The sequence below is a fragment of the Sinohyriopsis cumingii genome, chromosome 2 (assembly GCF_028554795.1).
Source record: "Sinohyriopsis cumingii isolate HCF-2022 chromosome 2, ASM2855479v2, whole genome shotgun sequence".
In the NCBI taxonomy this organism is placed as follows: domain Eukaryota; kingdom Metazoa; phylum Mollusca; class Bivalvia; order Unionida; family Unionidae; genus Sinohyriopsis; species Sinohyriopsis cumingii.
This window is the reverse complement of record NC_142962.1, coordinates 164,422,104-164,437,956: the sequence shown is the minus strand read 5'-3', so window position 1 is coordinate 164,437,956 and position 15,853 is coordinate 164,422,104. Positions and strand designations below refer to the sequence as shown.

General features: G+C 34.8%; 1 protein-coding gene across 3 annotated transcripts in view; it reads left to right on the top strand.

Annotated features, from left to right (window-relative positions):
- The first annotated feature begins 1,219 nt into the window (after positions 1-1,219).
- Positions 1,220-15,853, top strand: part of LOC149806242 (uncharacterized) — a 41,023-nt gene continuing 26,389 nt past the window's right edge. Inside the window, exons 1-4 of one of the 3 annotated variants that reach the window (XM_089951187.1) lie at positions 1,220-1,304; positions 6,203-6,353; positions 11,644-11,866; positions 14,603-14,665. In XM_089951187.1, the coding sequence (XP_089807313.1) occupies positions 6,222-6,353; positions 11,644-11,866; positions 14,603-14,665 (418 nt within the window). In that variant the 5' untranslated portion in view covers positions 1,220-1,304; positions 6,203-6,221. Of the gene's footprint in view, positions 1,399-4,477; positions 4,522-6,202; positions 6,354-11,643; positions 11,867-14,602; positions 14,666-15,853 lie in introns of those variants that run through there. The other 2 variants (XM_089951188.1, XM_089951189.1) reach the window with 2 other exon arrangements.

The following is a 15,853-nucleotide window of genomic DNA, read 5'->3' as shown; positions in this document are numbered from 1 at the left end:
TTTGAGCGAAGCTTTATGTCGTTGTGGACATATTCTTTATACATAAGAATATGCGCTACCCTAGGAGCACGCGGAAAGGAGAGTTGGCTCTCGTCGCCACCTTTTGGAGGGGTTAAGCCGAATGCTAACTTTACTACTATTTAACTTAAAACCAATACATGTGAATGCAGGTAAACATTCATATCTTGCCTAGGTGATAACTCATTAGAACATTTTGCGTCGTATATAATATTGTTTGGTCTTTCCACTTTCTTGGGAGCGTTGGTGATGTTTTTCGGTGCTTCGTTCACAGATGTAACCAGGGTGCTGACGGCAATCTTCATAGCTAAAATGAATACCTGTGTCAAAATAAATAAATAAATAAATAAATAAATATATGCATGGTCTAGCATTAATACCAGCTGGATATTTTTTGTGAGGTCTACAGTTAAACTCCGCAAGGAAAAAATTGTGTCCGCACTCCCAAAAAATGATCGGTTTCTATAAATAAATAAAAAATATTTTTAAAAAAACCCACCGAAATTTGTGAAATTTGCAACCATTCTAACTTCGTTCCAATCCGTGCTTTATTCACCATGTTTCCCCACGACCTCACAAACCTTGAGATCCTGATGTCATTATCATTTGTTGACAGAGACAGCAAGCGTTGATTAAAACATATTCAACGAAGTGCGATGTGATAAGTGCTGTATAAATCAAATCAAAGAATTACAACGATAACGCAGAATTTAACTAATGCCTTATTGATTTGAATTTTGTATGGCCCTCGAGTAATTGTTTATTGTTCCAGACAGGACACCACTGATCATATGTTGACTTTCTTTACCATTTTATTAATAAGAAACCCTGATTGAGGATTTCTGAGATATACCAATCACAGAGGCTCGAAACATTGATAAAAATTTACCTGTAAATCACAAAATGCTCTACTAGTATATAAAAATAAATCGCAAATTGAAAGTACCGTTATGAGCCCCTGTATACTAATGCAGGTTTGTGATACAATTTAAAGAACTAAATCTTATACGCCTACAAAGCTTTTCATCCTTTTCTAAGTATTCAGAACATATTTTTCTAAAATAATCTCTTTTGCAATGTTTCATACCGCCGCGAACTGTATGTAACGTTCGTTTCCTTACCGTAATTGTAATTTTCTTTCCGATACGAGACGCATAAGTTTAAACAATGCGATGGAAAAGACCGACGATATTCCGATTGAATTACAATGTATGTTAGTGGCGCGCGTTCCAGGAATCGTCTGCTAGTTCGATCAACCATTGAGAAGAGGATAAAGACTCATAGATGTATTGCTTTTAGTACCCCAGTGTTCTATTACTGGAGCATGCGATAAAGTTGTTAGATAAGGGCTTTTGTTCAAACTGGAGATACTATAGAAACGTAATTAAGTTTTTAAAATTAAAAAACAGCATGGGCGGGAGTGGACTGGGAAGATGGATATGTTTTTCTTTAATTGCATGATATTATTTTGTTTAAATTAATATTATGGATATAATTAGTGTCTTCTTTTCTTAAACTAGAGCAAGAAATTTTGAAGGTATATGTTTGCGTTGTACGTCCCCCTCCCGAAAATTATAAATGGTCGATCTCCCTGAGTTACTATATTCGAGATAGTGATAGACTCATTTCCCCAAAGGGTACCACGATTTGAAATAAAATGTAAAGCTGCTTGCCTTAAGACTTTTAATAACCAGCATAACTACTGAGTAATTATATAGCAGGCGATTGAGATGACTTAAAAATTTTAATTGTACAATCTTTTTCGTCTGGGCTGTTGTCCATATATCATAGACCTAGAGCACTCTGTTTTAATACACTTGAACACTTACTTTCACCATGTCAGAAATATACTGATTTCATTGCGATACCTCTAATAACGTCAGTTCTATATGAGTGTTTGCACACCCTCACGTTTGTTTGTACCCCTCTACCAATTTTAAAAACAAAAGCCATCCAGTGTATACAAATGGACAACACTTAAGTTATTTCATTGATCTGTTTATAAGGATTCCAACATATTTTTGAGACATGGAGCATCAGTCCCACTGATGGACTCTTTTTGTTATATCCAAGTTAAAATGTTTTCTAACAAACAGAAAGGAACCTCATAATGTGTCTGTAATATCTAATATTTCATTACATAAGATTTTATTACATATGGAGTTTACTGTTTATCTTACTTTTGCATCTGTGAATGGGGTAGTCACAGATCTGATGACCAATCTGTGAATAGTCACAGATCTGATGATCAATCGGTGATGTTGTTGTTGTAGGATTTAATGCCATTTTTCAGCACACAATAGGCTATACATGGCAGCCAGTATTAATGGTGGAGGAAGAACCCGAGAAAACCCTGGAAAGAACCACCAAGCTATGAGAAGCTACTGGCAAGCTTTCTCACATACCCACATTAGCCAAATCTGAGACTCGAACCCACGCAGACAAAGGTGAGATGGCAGTGATCCGTAACAGAGAGTGTTTTAGACCACTCAGCCACTCGGGGGTCCCGCTCAATCTGTGAATGGGGTAGTCACAGATCTGATGACCAATCTGTGAATAGGGTAGTCACAGATCTGATGACCAATCTGTGAATAGGGTAGTCACAGATCTGATGACCAATAAAGCACCAGCAGATTGATACTATTCATTATACAGTGATAGAGCTGAGTCTGCTGTTGGATATGTAGTAAATGAGATGGATCACACAGGTTTAATTCAATTTCTCTTGCTTATGATACTTTAGGTTTGGTTTGGTTTTGTGGGTTTAACACACTTTTTAGCACATAATAGGCTACACATGGTGGCTAATATATTTGGTAGAGGAAGAATCCAGAAGAAATCACCAACCCACAGGCAGCTACTGACAAGCTTTCTCAGATATCAACAGACAAGCCAAGACTTGAACCCACACAAACAAAGGTGAGATGTGAGTGATCTATTAAGGCAAGCACCTTAGACCACTTGGCCACCCAGGCCTACTGATGGTACTTTAGATCACTCGGCCACCCAGGCCTACTGATGGTACCTTAGACCACTCAGCCACCCAGGCCTGCTGATGGTACTTTAGACAAAATCAGTAAAAACAACATTATATTTACTTTCTATCTTTTCTATCGCCAGATGGATCCTCATCCATACATACTGACACCAGAGTCGATATACATGTAATATGCAATTAGTAACAGATAGATGGGTAGTAGATTTAATGATGCCCAGAGGCATTCATGAATAAAAATACAGTTGTTTTCATTCTCTTTTTAACTGCATTTCAAAAGCCACTGGATATATTGGTATATTGGGTTTGGATGAAGGAAATAGAGTGGGCATTTCTAATCTCAACTGGAATACTGTTCCAGAGCAAAGTTCCAGAGTACTGGAAACTTTTTCGTTCAATAATTCCTTACTTGGTTTAGGAATTTTATACTGTTTGTTAGACATGGCTCTCAAGTAGGGAGTTTTACCAGGTAGCCAGTGACTGAAAATATGCAGAAGCACTGTTATTGGATATCTTGTACATTAACTGCTTTTATCAGCTGGAGTTGGTCTCTAATAGGCAATATTTTTAACTTAACAGCTAGGTTTTTCCTGCTTTCTGTTTGGATTGATATTAGTCTATATGCGCTTTTTTGAAGACGTGCAAGCTTTGCTGTTTTTATCATTTAAATTATCCCCCTAATGTATTACAGTAATCTAATTAGGGTTATATGTAACTGTTGTAAAATAGTTTTTTGTACCTTTCTCGGAAAAACTATTTTATCCTACTGAGAAGCCATAAAGTTTATTTAACTGTTTTACCTATATATTTTATATGTCCAGTCCATGCGTGACATGATGGGTTAATATCTCTCTCTCTCTATATATATCTATATATATATATATATATATATATATATATATATAACAGACCATTTGCAAATATATATCCTTCCATGTTAGACATAGTTCATCTTGATCAAGATTTGTTCTTTTTTGCCATGTTATGAAATATACTTTAGTTTTACCAGTATTAACTACCATGCCATTAGATGTGAACTAGTTGTTCAGTTTGTTTAGCTTCATCCTGTATAGAAATTTCCAGTTCATGTTTTGTATTTTGGATGCCTGATATTGTTGTATCATCTCCATTGAGATCTGTAGATGTAATTGAGTATGCCTATGCATGCATGTATGTATGTATGTATGTATGTATGTATGTATGTATGTATTTATAATGGCATATCAGCACAATAATGGCTATATGGTGCAAGTTGCTTTCTACATGGGTAATTAATAATTAATAGATGGAGAAATCCATTGTCTGGCATCCCTGGACAATTTAAACATTTTGCCAGGCAAGTCAAATTTTCTGTCACATGGCCAAAATTTGTATTGGTAATATAAATGAAAAATTAAGATTTGTGTTCATGTATACAAAATTCTTAATTCTGGGCAATAAACTGTTTTCAGATTTTTCAGATCCTGACTGATAAGATGCCTGTCTTCACCTGTCATTCACAGGGTCAGGTAGTATGCATGATTTAAGACAACCAATTATTTCCTGACAAAGAACAACTGACATTTAGTCAACTAAGTTTGGGCTGACCTAACTTGAAATTTACCTCCGTTTAGAATATGGTCTCTAAGTTTTTCAACCAAAGTAACATTCTCTTTTGTTTTTTTTAATGCATTCCTTATATTACCAATTTAAACATGGTATTGGTTACATTGTACCAAAGGTAACATTTAAAAAACCACTTGCTTGCAAGTGCCTACATTTTGCAAATGGTTGGAAAGTTTTTCCAATTTCCAATTTATTTCTATGCTCCACCATGACAGCAGTAGGGACATGTAGCATTACCCTTGTCTGTCCATCTGTCTTCCATGACACCTTAATTAAGCTTTTCATTTAGGTCATTTCAGATATTTTACTGGTTTATTGGTGTGCCATGAACAAATTTAAAGCAATGATTTTGCAGTATTAATAATAATAATGATAACCTTTATTTAACAGGCTTTTATTTCATGAAGTAATGTTAGCTGTTATCAGTAAATATTTTGCAACAAAAAACAGGCCCCAGGTTTACTTAACTCCAAATTTCTTCCACAAATTGAAAGTTTTGAACTCTTTCTTACTGTATGGTAGCAGGCACCGAGGAATAAAATTCAGTCATAAATCTTGAATTTTCCCTGACAGAATACTTATTTTATCTTGGAGGGAAATTTTGAAGATTTTCTCAAATTTCGGGATTTCCAGAGCTCAGTTTTTTTTCAAGATTAAAAAGGTTTCCATACATGTTACATTTTAAAACTAAAAATGATCTTGCATCTTTTCCAATATGTATATCTGTGACAAAAATATTGATATTGTCTGAAATTTCATGAGCTGTATAATGTTAAATTTTATTTGTAATAAAATTTGAGGATTTTAGTGGAACAAAAGTTTGATCAAAGAAGATGAGCTGATACAAAGTACCTTGCTTAATGGTACTTGAAACAACTTGTCATCTCTGAGGTTTGAATTCTCCCCATTTGCTTAAATATAGATGCTTGGGTCCATCAGACCATCAAGAGGGTCTAGTGGTTTCTAATAAGGGAAGTTGTGGAGAGGTTGAAAAGGTTAGACTTAAAGAACATGCACCCATGTTTATCCGTTTGAGGTGAAAAGGAATAAAATGATTTTGTTACATTTAGTAACTCTTGGTCTCAACACAATTCAAAAGTTTGAAAATGTTTACATCATTAGATCAGGTATGACTGGATTGAGCATTTCCAACCCAAATTTATTTGGTCATCATTGGAACTGATACATTGTCTTTGCCACAAGGTTTCTTCTGTAGTATGTGTGTTCTTTTATTTTATTATTCATCATGAGAATAAGTACTTACAATATTTTTTGTTTTAGTGTTTTTCAATGGAGCTTTACTAACTATTGCAACTGTAGCTGATTTGTTGTTTCAGACTTCAAATTAACCTGAAAGCCTCACAAGCATTACATACAGTTAATCAACTTAAAGTTTGTTAATACAATGTAATGTACCAGTATTTCAGATTTAAGAACAGTGCTTTCATAACTCTGAAGCACCACAAACAAGTTAAACTATATAAATGTCAGTAGTGCAAAAGAAATGTAAATTTTAACAGAATGCAGAAAATTAAGAGCACTACACATATGATACACTATTCATTGTGAGGGTGTTTATTTCAGATTCAGGTGTAGTGTTGTGATGCCAAAGCACCACCACAAGCGGAGCAACTCCAGTTCCAGCTCCTCATCCTCTAGCTCAAATGATGAGTTCAAGCACCTCCCCAGACATGAACGCAGAAGGTTGAAGATGCTCAATAAACAGATGACAAAGGTTAACAAGTAGACAGAAAATGTTTTCTGTACAACTGTGGACTTGTGATATTGGCTTTTTGTTGTGCATAATTTAATTACATTAATAATCTATATCTTGAAAATTGTAATGCCTTTGGTCGAAATAGCTCAAACATTGAATGACGCCTGATTCTGATGTAACTCTGATCTCTTCACATAAATTAACCATTGCTTCAGAGATATCTTTAAATCACAGGCAGATATATGAAAATATCAAACTATTTTTGTCACACTGGCACTTCTTAATTGCTCTGACCATCTACCTTAGTGATAAAACTGCATAGCATTCGAATTGACATAGTAACATCTTTGAGTTTCTTCTTTAAATATCTCCTATATTCAGAAAATTCCACCCTTTTTTCACATGGTTTCCCCACTAAATTTTCAATTCTAGAACAGACTCAGTAAATCTTCATATTTTTAATAAGAACAACGTCAGCCAACTGTCACATGGATGCCTACAAGAATTTCTATGAGAGTCTAATTAAGTGCATACTCAGTGGCTAAGTTGGCTTTACTTTGACTACTGTTGAGAACTTAATTGTCCATTGACATGCTAATACTACCTAAATATCAGTAATTGTCTCCTGTCAATTACTGCATATGAAAGGTTCCAATATCATAGCAACAACCCAGGAGACTAGATCAGCATACTTTTTTGCTAAAATGAAACACAACTCCCAGTTTTTGCCTTTGGCCAATTCTTTGATTATTGTTTAAACTTTGAAGTGATACCCCTGAAAACAACTTGCAAGTTGTAATAAAACATTCATATATCTGATTTTTGTTTTCTTTCTTTTTGAACAACATATTTTTTTTAAATTGATCTGTTGTTTTTTGAGATAGTACAAAATACCACTTGTGTTTATTAGTATAAGCTTCAAGGATTTGTATTAAATCATTTCATATGCTATCAGTCTACTGCTTCTGTTTTTAGTGCAAAAAACATGGAGTTATATTCAGTCATTTTCATGAGCAATTGACAAATGAGCAGTGACATTTAAAACTGCCATTAGGAGGAATTAATTATTGCAATGATATTAATGTGCTTTTATCCAGTAGTTGATGAGCTATGAGGCCTTTGTTCATTAGTGTTTCCTTAAGATGGATATACAAGGTTTAATAATGAGAGGGTGAGCAACTTCAATTTTACTGATGCATGAATTTGTGAGTACTGCAGGTCAACTGGATTTATATTAAAAGCCTATCATCATTTTATTAACTGTGACTTTATAAGATCTAGCATTGTTAATATTAAAATCCAAATATCTGTGTAGGGCAAAGATTTTAATTCCCACTGATCACTAAAATTTGCTGGTACCGTCCTTCTCTCTATCAATATCAACCACATTTTAGATCCCTTGCTATCTCACACCCTCAATTTTGTTGTGGTCAGCGTTTATGGACCCCATTGCTCATGAGTAATTGAGAGGTGTACATTGAATTCTTTGATATATTTCCTTTGATAAATTCATTCTGCCTCATGAACTGTGACAGAAGCCTTCAGGGTCATCAAACATGAGAGTTCTCTCCAGTATGGAGATCCTATATGAGACTCAGAAATGTCAGTCTTGTGCTGCTTCTCTCTTGACCATGGGAAGGGGTATAGCACAAAAGCTGGCACAAGGCCAGTATGCAGCCAGACAGCAGAGGGGTAGGTCATTCTCCTGTTTGACCTAATGACCACTGGTTCCAGCAGTTAGTTGCAGGGTTCACATCTGTTCAATGGGAGCCTGAACCTGTATCCCAGCCAAGACACTTGAAGCTATTGACCTTAAGGTGTGCATCCTGCCACAGTTACCATAACTTCACATGCCAGCCTTTTTGTCAGCAGACTTCAACATTTTAAAGGAGAAGTCTTTGCTGCTGTCCTACAGAAGCTTCCGAAGAAGATACCCAAGACAATGAAACATTCACATTCACTGTTGGCAGAGCTGCACATCATTATATGCATACCACACTGGATATTTTTAATGACATGCTTTCCCCATTAAACAAGTTTATTATAAAGAACACTTCAAGATGGAGACATCAGCTCCAGTCAGGAATGCCAAAGGCTGGGTAGTCTCCATATACCTCCAGGATGGTTACATACACATCCCCATCTTTCCATCCCACAGGAAATTCCAGCTGTTCTGTATGGGCAAGCAGGTTTTCCAATTTTAAGTTTTTTCTTAGCTCCTCACAAGGAATCTTTACCAAGGTGATGGGAGTAATAACAATTGAGATCATTAGAGGTGCCCCGTATTTTTGATGGTTGGTTGATACACAACTTTGTCACACATATCATGCTCTGAAACCTCTGACTCTGTTGAAGATAGTGATTCAGCTAGACTTGATCACCAATTTGATTCCTTTTCAGTATAAATTTCTTCACAAATCAAGGGACTATTCATATTCACCTACCAACAGGTTCACACAGATACTGTGCTGAACATCACAGCAAGTTTTCAAGAGGATTTCATTGTCTGCTCATCTCTACCTCACACTCCTGGAGACCCAAATGAAATAAATATTAGTTCCCATGGAAATTTTTTATCGGACCCTCTGCATTTTCTACTGCTAGCAAATTGGAGACATCAAAGGGACCACTTTTTACTTTGGATTCCGTCGGGATCCAAATTTCATTACCAATATAGGTGGTGAATAAATCATGGCTGGAGTTTTAATACAAGCTCCAGAACCTCACTTGTTCATCATATCAATACCTCATATTTGGGTTATGGTGCTTACCTAGAGCTAATGGGGTTAGTCCTTCAGGGTTTATGGTGGAGGCATAATTCTTCTCTTCATATGAACAGTCTAGAAATGCATAGTGCATCAGTCTCTTAAGACACCGTCATGTCATGGACATATCAGTCATAGTGTACTTCAGATGCCAAAGAGGCACTTACGCCACTTCTCTTTGTGTGGAAGTCTGGAACCTTTTTTGATCGACAGCTTCTGAAGGGATCACTCTCAGTCTCCACCACATTTGAGACAAGAGGAACATTCAGCCTCTGGGTATCATTAAATATACTACCCATCTAATGGGCATTTAATGCATATTGCATGCAAATTGACCATGTGGGTTCATTATGTATGGATGGATATCCATTTGGGGGAGAGAAAGGAAAGAATGTGTGAATACAATGTTGTATATATACATGCATATATGTGTTTGTATATATATAAAAGTTCCCTAATATGAGGGCCTCAAGGTAAATGAGTTCTTCAGCTACTGTTATTGTCCTCTTTAAATAAAGTTAATATTATTAGATGTGTTGTTATTATTATTATTATTAGCACCAAGAAATAGTGTAATTGATTATAAAATTGTGAAAGCTGGAAATTATCTGCCGGTTCCAGCATTAATGTGAGAAAATAAATAAAGGGAACATTATGGAAAAATCTATAGCTGTGGCTGCATTTTCCATAAGTCACTATAGCAATGATGGTAGGGACCAACATTTTTAACTCCTTTCTCAGAGGTTACCTCAACACCCTTATTGTGATGCAATTGTGGGCCAACTTTAGAGGTACCCAGGTTAAAAAAGGTTCAGGTTATAGCGGAAGCCAAATTATAGAGGTGACCAAGCTATGGAGGTAGGTAGATTATAGAGCGGCCAGTGAAGGGGATTTTCACTATACACATGTTCCCCTTGACCAGTAGCCACCTGCTTTATATGACCATAATCCCATGGCAATGATGAGTTTGTTTTCTAAAGTATCTGTCCAGGACAGCCACCCATCTAACACACCAAGTGCTGACATATTAGTAAAAAGCTTCATATTTATTCCTTACAAGTGATCACATAATGGCACTTACAGACAGAAATCTCAGAATATTTGTTGATTTCTCTCAACACATTGATATTTGTTCCAAGATGCCAATAAAATAACTTTAATCCATACAAACAGGTAAGAAATCCAGTTACCTATGCTTAGATGTTATAGTTTTGTTACTTTGATAATTATTGGTTATTATTACTACTGATGAAAGTAAGCACTGAGAAGCACAGTATTGTTTAGCTTAAGTCAGTTTGACATCAAGTAACCAGAAAATAAAATCTTATGTTAGTCATTGTGGTTTCTCTCACATTAGTAATGAAATGCACCATACTTAAAGGGCATCAGACACAAAGAAATCAACCAACAAACTTACTTCCTTCGTAAACATTGAGCATCCTGTGTAACAACTACAAATTGCTTTTGAAGGAAATTTTTGTTCAAACATTCAAGTGGTAGATATTATCAATTTAGAATGAAAAGTGAAAATAATTTGAATAAACCAAAGGAGGGAGAGTCTTCTAACTATTACTGAGAAATTTCGATGTCAGAAAGATTCAAACAAACATCAATATACTCTATGTATATATATCTTTATTGTGTGCTTACAGATAGAAATCTCATGAGTAATTATAAACAATGTATTCTACTGCAGTGAATGGGAAAATGGAATTGATGGGCAGGGATAGTTATAGTGGGATGTTTGTGCTTAGATTTAATTCACAAAGCAATTTTGCAGCACAACTGATGTTGGTTCATAATTATCTTAAATAACATTGCTATAAGTTTTATCACATAGATTCCTTAACCTGATAAATAAATATGTGACAACTTAGTTATGCCTTTCATACCTTATATGTAGTTATTACTCGTCTCTTTATGATCCCCCTCTAGAAAGGCTACCATTCTTATAAAGCCACTTTCCTGCTATGGAAGGGGTGACCTTATAAGAGGGATATCACAGTTCCTACCTTTCTGATATTTATTTTCTGCAGATCAAATATGATATGAGTACCAAATGCTTTTCCTACTTCCTGAATTTGACTTGCATTTTATTTTTAAAACATCATTTAAAAGTTCATAATTGTATTTAAGTTTTGTAGCAAAACATTGGCTTTTCATTTCTGTCAGACAACATTTGGTTGCTTAATTTCTTTTTCAGCACATTCTCTTGAATTTGGAGCTATAATAATGTATACAGTGTACAAAGGATAAAGCTCATAAAAACTAGAGAAATTTCTGGGCCCGAAATTACCCTAATATTTTCAGATATTTTTTATTGTAAATGAAATGTCTAAAAAATAAATATTTATATTGATTTGATGTGTCATTCATATCTGGAAGATACACTTTTTCATTATGTATGGTCATGAAATCTGGACCAATAAAGCTTCTTGAAATGAATCTTTAAAATGTTTGAAATGATTGAAATTCTCTAAATTTCTTGCTACATTTTCATCAAAGAGTAAGGTTTCCTAACATCTAGTGTTATTTCTTGACAGGATCTGTATCCAAGTGGGCATACTAACCACCCTGGACAACATGGAAATTATCCTTTAGGAGGGTACCCTACAGGTATTGTGCCCCCTACCCAGCCTGCCATCCTAGTTCCTCACCCACCAAGCTTTCAATCTCCACCACCCAGAGAGATGTACCCTAGACAACCAATGGGTCCGTACCCACCACCAAACCAGCTTGTATACCCTGCTGGAGCATACCCAGGGGGTAAGAAGAGCTTTATTTTATTTCCTTACAAAAAAAATGGATATTGCTAAGAACAAATATTACACAAGTGCATGTAAAGTTTAAAATGTTGAGTTCTTAAATTTTGAACTTTTATACTCATAGCTTTATAGAGGTGGGGTAAATACTCCTCAAGTCTGGCCTTCTGCTTGTGTGTCCTTCCATATAACACTCATTATCACAAGTAATAAGTGTTTATAAGGTGGAGCATATTGTTATTATATGTCTGAACATCCAGCTGTTGCAAGTTTTATTTAGCACAATAATTCTACTTGTCCATCATTTATAGTTAACAAACTTTGTGACTGGATTGCACTTGAATTAATGAAGACCACATCAGTTTTGCAATAAAAAGGTAAATGGTCAAGGTCACTGACTGATCAAAAAAATGGTTTCCAGAGTAACATTAGTTCTACATTTTAAAACTGAGCCAAACTTTGAGACTGTCTTGCACTTAAGGTATAGAAGAAGCCTGTTGATTTTACAAAGGTCAAGGACATTGGCTCAGAGGAAAATGGGTTTGCAATATCTGGCACAGAGTTCTTTGACCAAAATTTTTCAATGGCTTGCACTTTAGACTCAAGGTCAGTGGTCACATTCACATTAGGTCAATAACAATTCTTGAACATGAAGTTTAATTCAATATTGCATGCAATAAAGATCAAGGTAAATGAGACCCATTCGTCATAATCTTCTAAGTCAGTGTGCCCAACTAGTGACTACCTAAAGGACTATTAAACTAGAGGCAGGTGTATAGTATGCTCTTCACAGCACACTTTTTGGTGGATTGCCATGAAATAATATGGTCATCAGCTGAAGATGTGCATAGTGACATATCACTTTGTTCCTACATTTGTTTTTAGAGTTATTGCCCCTTTTGTTGCAAAGGTTAATGTAGTGTTTGACACAATCATTTTAATGTAACTGGTTTGACATTTTTTGTTGGATTGCCATAACATGTTATGATCATCACTTTAAGAAACACATACAGACAAATTACTTTCCACCATTAATTTTTGTTTGAGTTATTGCACTTTTTTCTTCTTATTTAATACAGTGTCTTTTGAGCACAACTAATCTTGCAATTTTATGATAGACTGCCATGAAACTTGCTAAATAGTATGGTCCTCAGTTGAGGATACACATATCAACAATCACTTTGTTCCCACAATCTAATGTCAGCACATCTTGGTCTCAACTTTTGAGGGATTGCCATGAAACTTGGTAAATATTTTGGTTATCAATTTTTGTTGGAGCTTTTACAATTTTAGTCTTGTAGTTTAATTTGTTTTGAATATGGCCACAATGGCGGCCATATTATGATCACTGCTCCTTCTGAGTGAATAGTTTTATTAACATGGAGTTTTTCCTAAAGGCTTCCTATAATGTCAGGCTGGTCCTACATGATCTTGCAACCACTATTGTAACCGTAACCATGTAGTCCATCTTGAAAATATTGTTTTCACTGAAGAATATTATCAATGGTTTCAATAAGCAGCAGTTAAAAAGAGAAATGATCTTATCCTGTGAATGCGTTTTATATATTCAAAAACATATTGAACATATTTTTCAACAATTATAATTATTTTATGTTCGTATTTTATTCTACTTAAGTTTTACAGAATTTTAAGATCCATACCCTTTAAAGTTTATCCTGTAACATTCATGTTTTACACTTAATTTAAAGTTTTGTCTTCCATACGTTTTTCTGCAATTCTTGATTTTTAGAGCTTTAACTTTGGGTGGCATAATATAGCATTATTGCACTATGTGGTATCATTAAATGCAGATATATCTATACAATAAAATCTTTTTGGCCAGTTGAGCATCATGAATATTTTTATGGATTGTTGTGAATCAAAAGATGCACAATTAGTGAATAATTTTGTGCTTCCATAAGTTTTGTATATAAAGTTATTGCACTTTTGTTTCTCAGTTAATGCATTGTGTGACACAATGTCTTTATCACAAGTTTTTGAAGGAATGTGATGAAACATTATAATATGACTGAATTTGCATTTTGACAAATCACTTTGCTCCTTCATTTTAAAACAAAAACAATTATTGTCCTGTTTGCCTTTTAGCTTAATATACAATTTAGTTAGTGCAGTTAGTCAAGCAGTTTGTCTTGCAGTGTTTAATGGATTTATTTGAAATTTGATATTCATGATCTAAAGATTCTCGGTTTTGCCAATTTTAGTTTTCCTGTGACTTTTTTAAGAGGTTTTGTTTTACAGCTGGATTCAGTGCATGACATACTCTTTTGAATGCAATTTCTTCAAGTGGATTGAAACTTAGTACATATGGTTATTACCAGAAGATATGTATATTGACTGGTTATGTACTCACACTGTTTTCAGCAGAGTTATGGGCTTATGTTTTACAATAGATTCATTACCATCATAGGTCAAGTGTAGTGTGTTGGCAGTATATTTACTTGAGAAAATTGCTCACCATTCCTCTAATTTAATTTTGAAGATGTGAGAAGATGCATGAATAATATTTGAATAGTAAAAGAAATTGTACCAGTTTCAATATATAAAAACTGTGAACAACCAATTTTTGCAGAACACCATAATTCCTTTCCCTGGATTAATTTAAAACAACAGGCACATCAATGGAAAATACATTGTTAAGCTTCTAGCTAGACCACTTTTTCATTCCTGTTCCATATTAGTTTTTTAACATTTCTTATGATCAAATTTTCTTTCTCACCAGGTATGTCTTTTCCAGTGGGTGGTTTTCCTGGGCAGCCAGTTGCACCACCTGGTTATCCCTGCAGTAAGTATTACCTTAAAGCAGAGGGTATCATATTATGATACTGTCATGCCATCTTTTTTTTATGTTGATTCTGTACAAAAACTCAAGTTCTCCTTATTCTGGAATTGCTAAACTTAGTAAGTTGTACACAGTTTGAGCAAGGAAGAAAACCTATCAATTTCTAACTCAAGAAATAAAAAGTCAAACTCACAGGGACTAAACGAAATCTGTCTACACAATAACTTGCTTTATATACCAGGTGCATTGATTAAATTTTGTATATGGTCTGCTTTTGAGATTTATATTTAAAAATATTGCTACTGAGTTTGGTGTTAAAGTTCAAGCTCAAACTGACTTCACCCAAAGAAAGGTTTCTGCTTCTTAAAAACCTTTTTAGAGCAGACTTTGTAGATCAATTGCATTTTAGATAAGGAAGAGTTTGGCAGTCTAAAGGCAAAAGGTCATGGTCAGGGGACGTAAAGAAGGAAAAATGAATTCCACTAAACTTCTTAAGTTCTGTCCCGCATACTTTGTCTAAACTTTGTTGATGGTATGCATTTGACACAAGTGAGAAAAAAAATACCTGTTGATTTGGGGGTTAGCACTTTCAGTTGTTTGGTGTATATTTGAAATTCTTTCTCTTTCACTCTCTCTCACTTTATATATATATATATATATATATATATATATATATATATATATATATATGTATATATAGACACACACACACACACACATAAGGTGTGACTGCTCCAGTGACTTAGTGGTTAGAGCATCTGCCTGGGAAGTGGCAGTCAAGGGTTTGATCCCTAGCCAAGTCATACCAAAGACTTACAAAAATGGTATTAACAGCTGCCTAATGCTTGGTGCTCAGCATTAAGAGCTGGTTAGTGTTAGGACTGGTCGGCCTCAGGTGGCAGGATAATGTGACTGGGTGGGACATCATGCTACATGTCTGCAGCACAATGCCCCTGAGCTAGACCTCACTATAAACTGCCACACTGCAGACAACGTAACAATATTACTGAAAAATTGTTAGAGCTACATTTTTAAAAAAATCCAAATCACACATAAGGGATAGATTTCACAAATTAAAAAATACTGACAATTACAGATTATGGAGAAACAGAGTCAAGTCAATGATTCAAAAGGCAAAGAAAACTTATTATTCCACTGAAATATCAAATAGTATTATAAAAAAAATGTTAG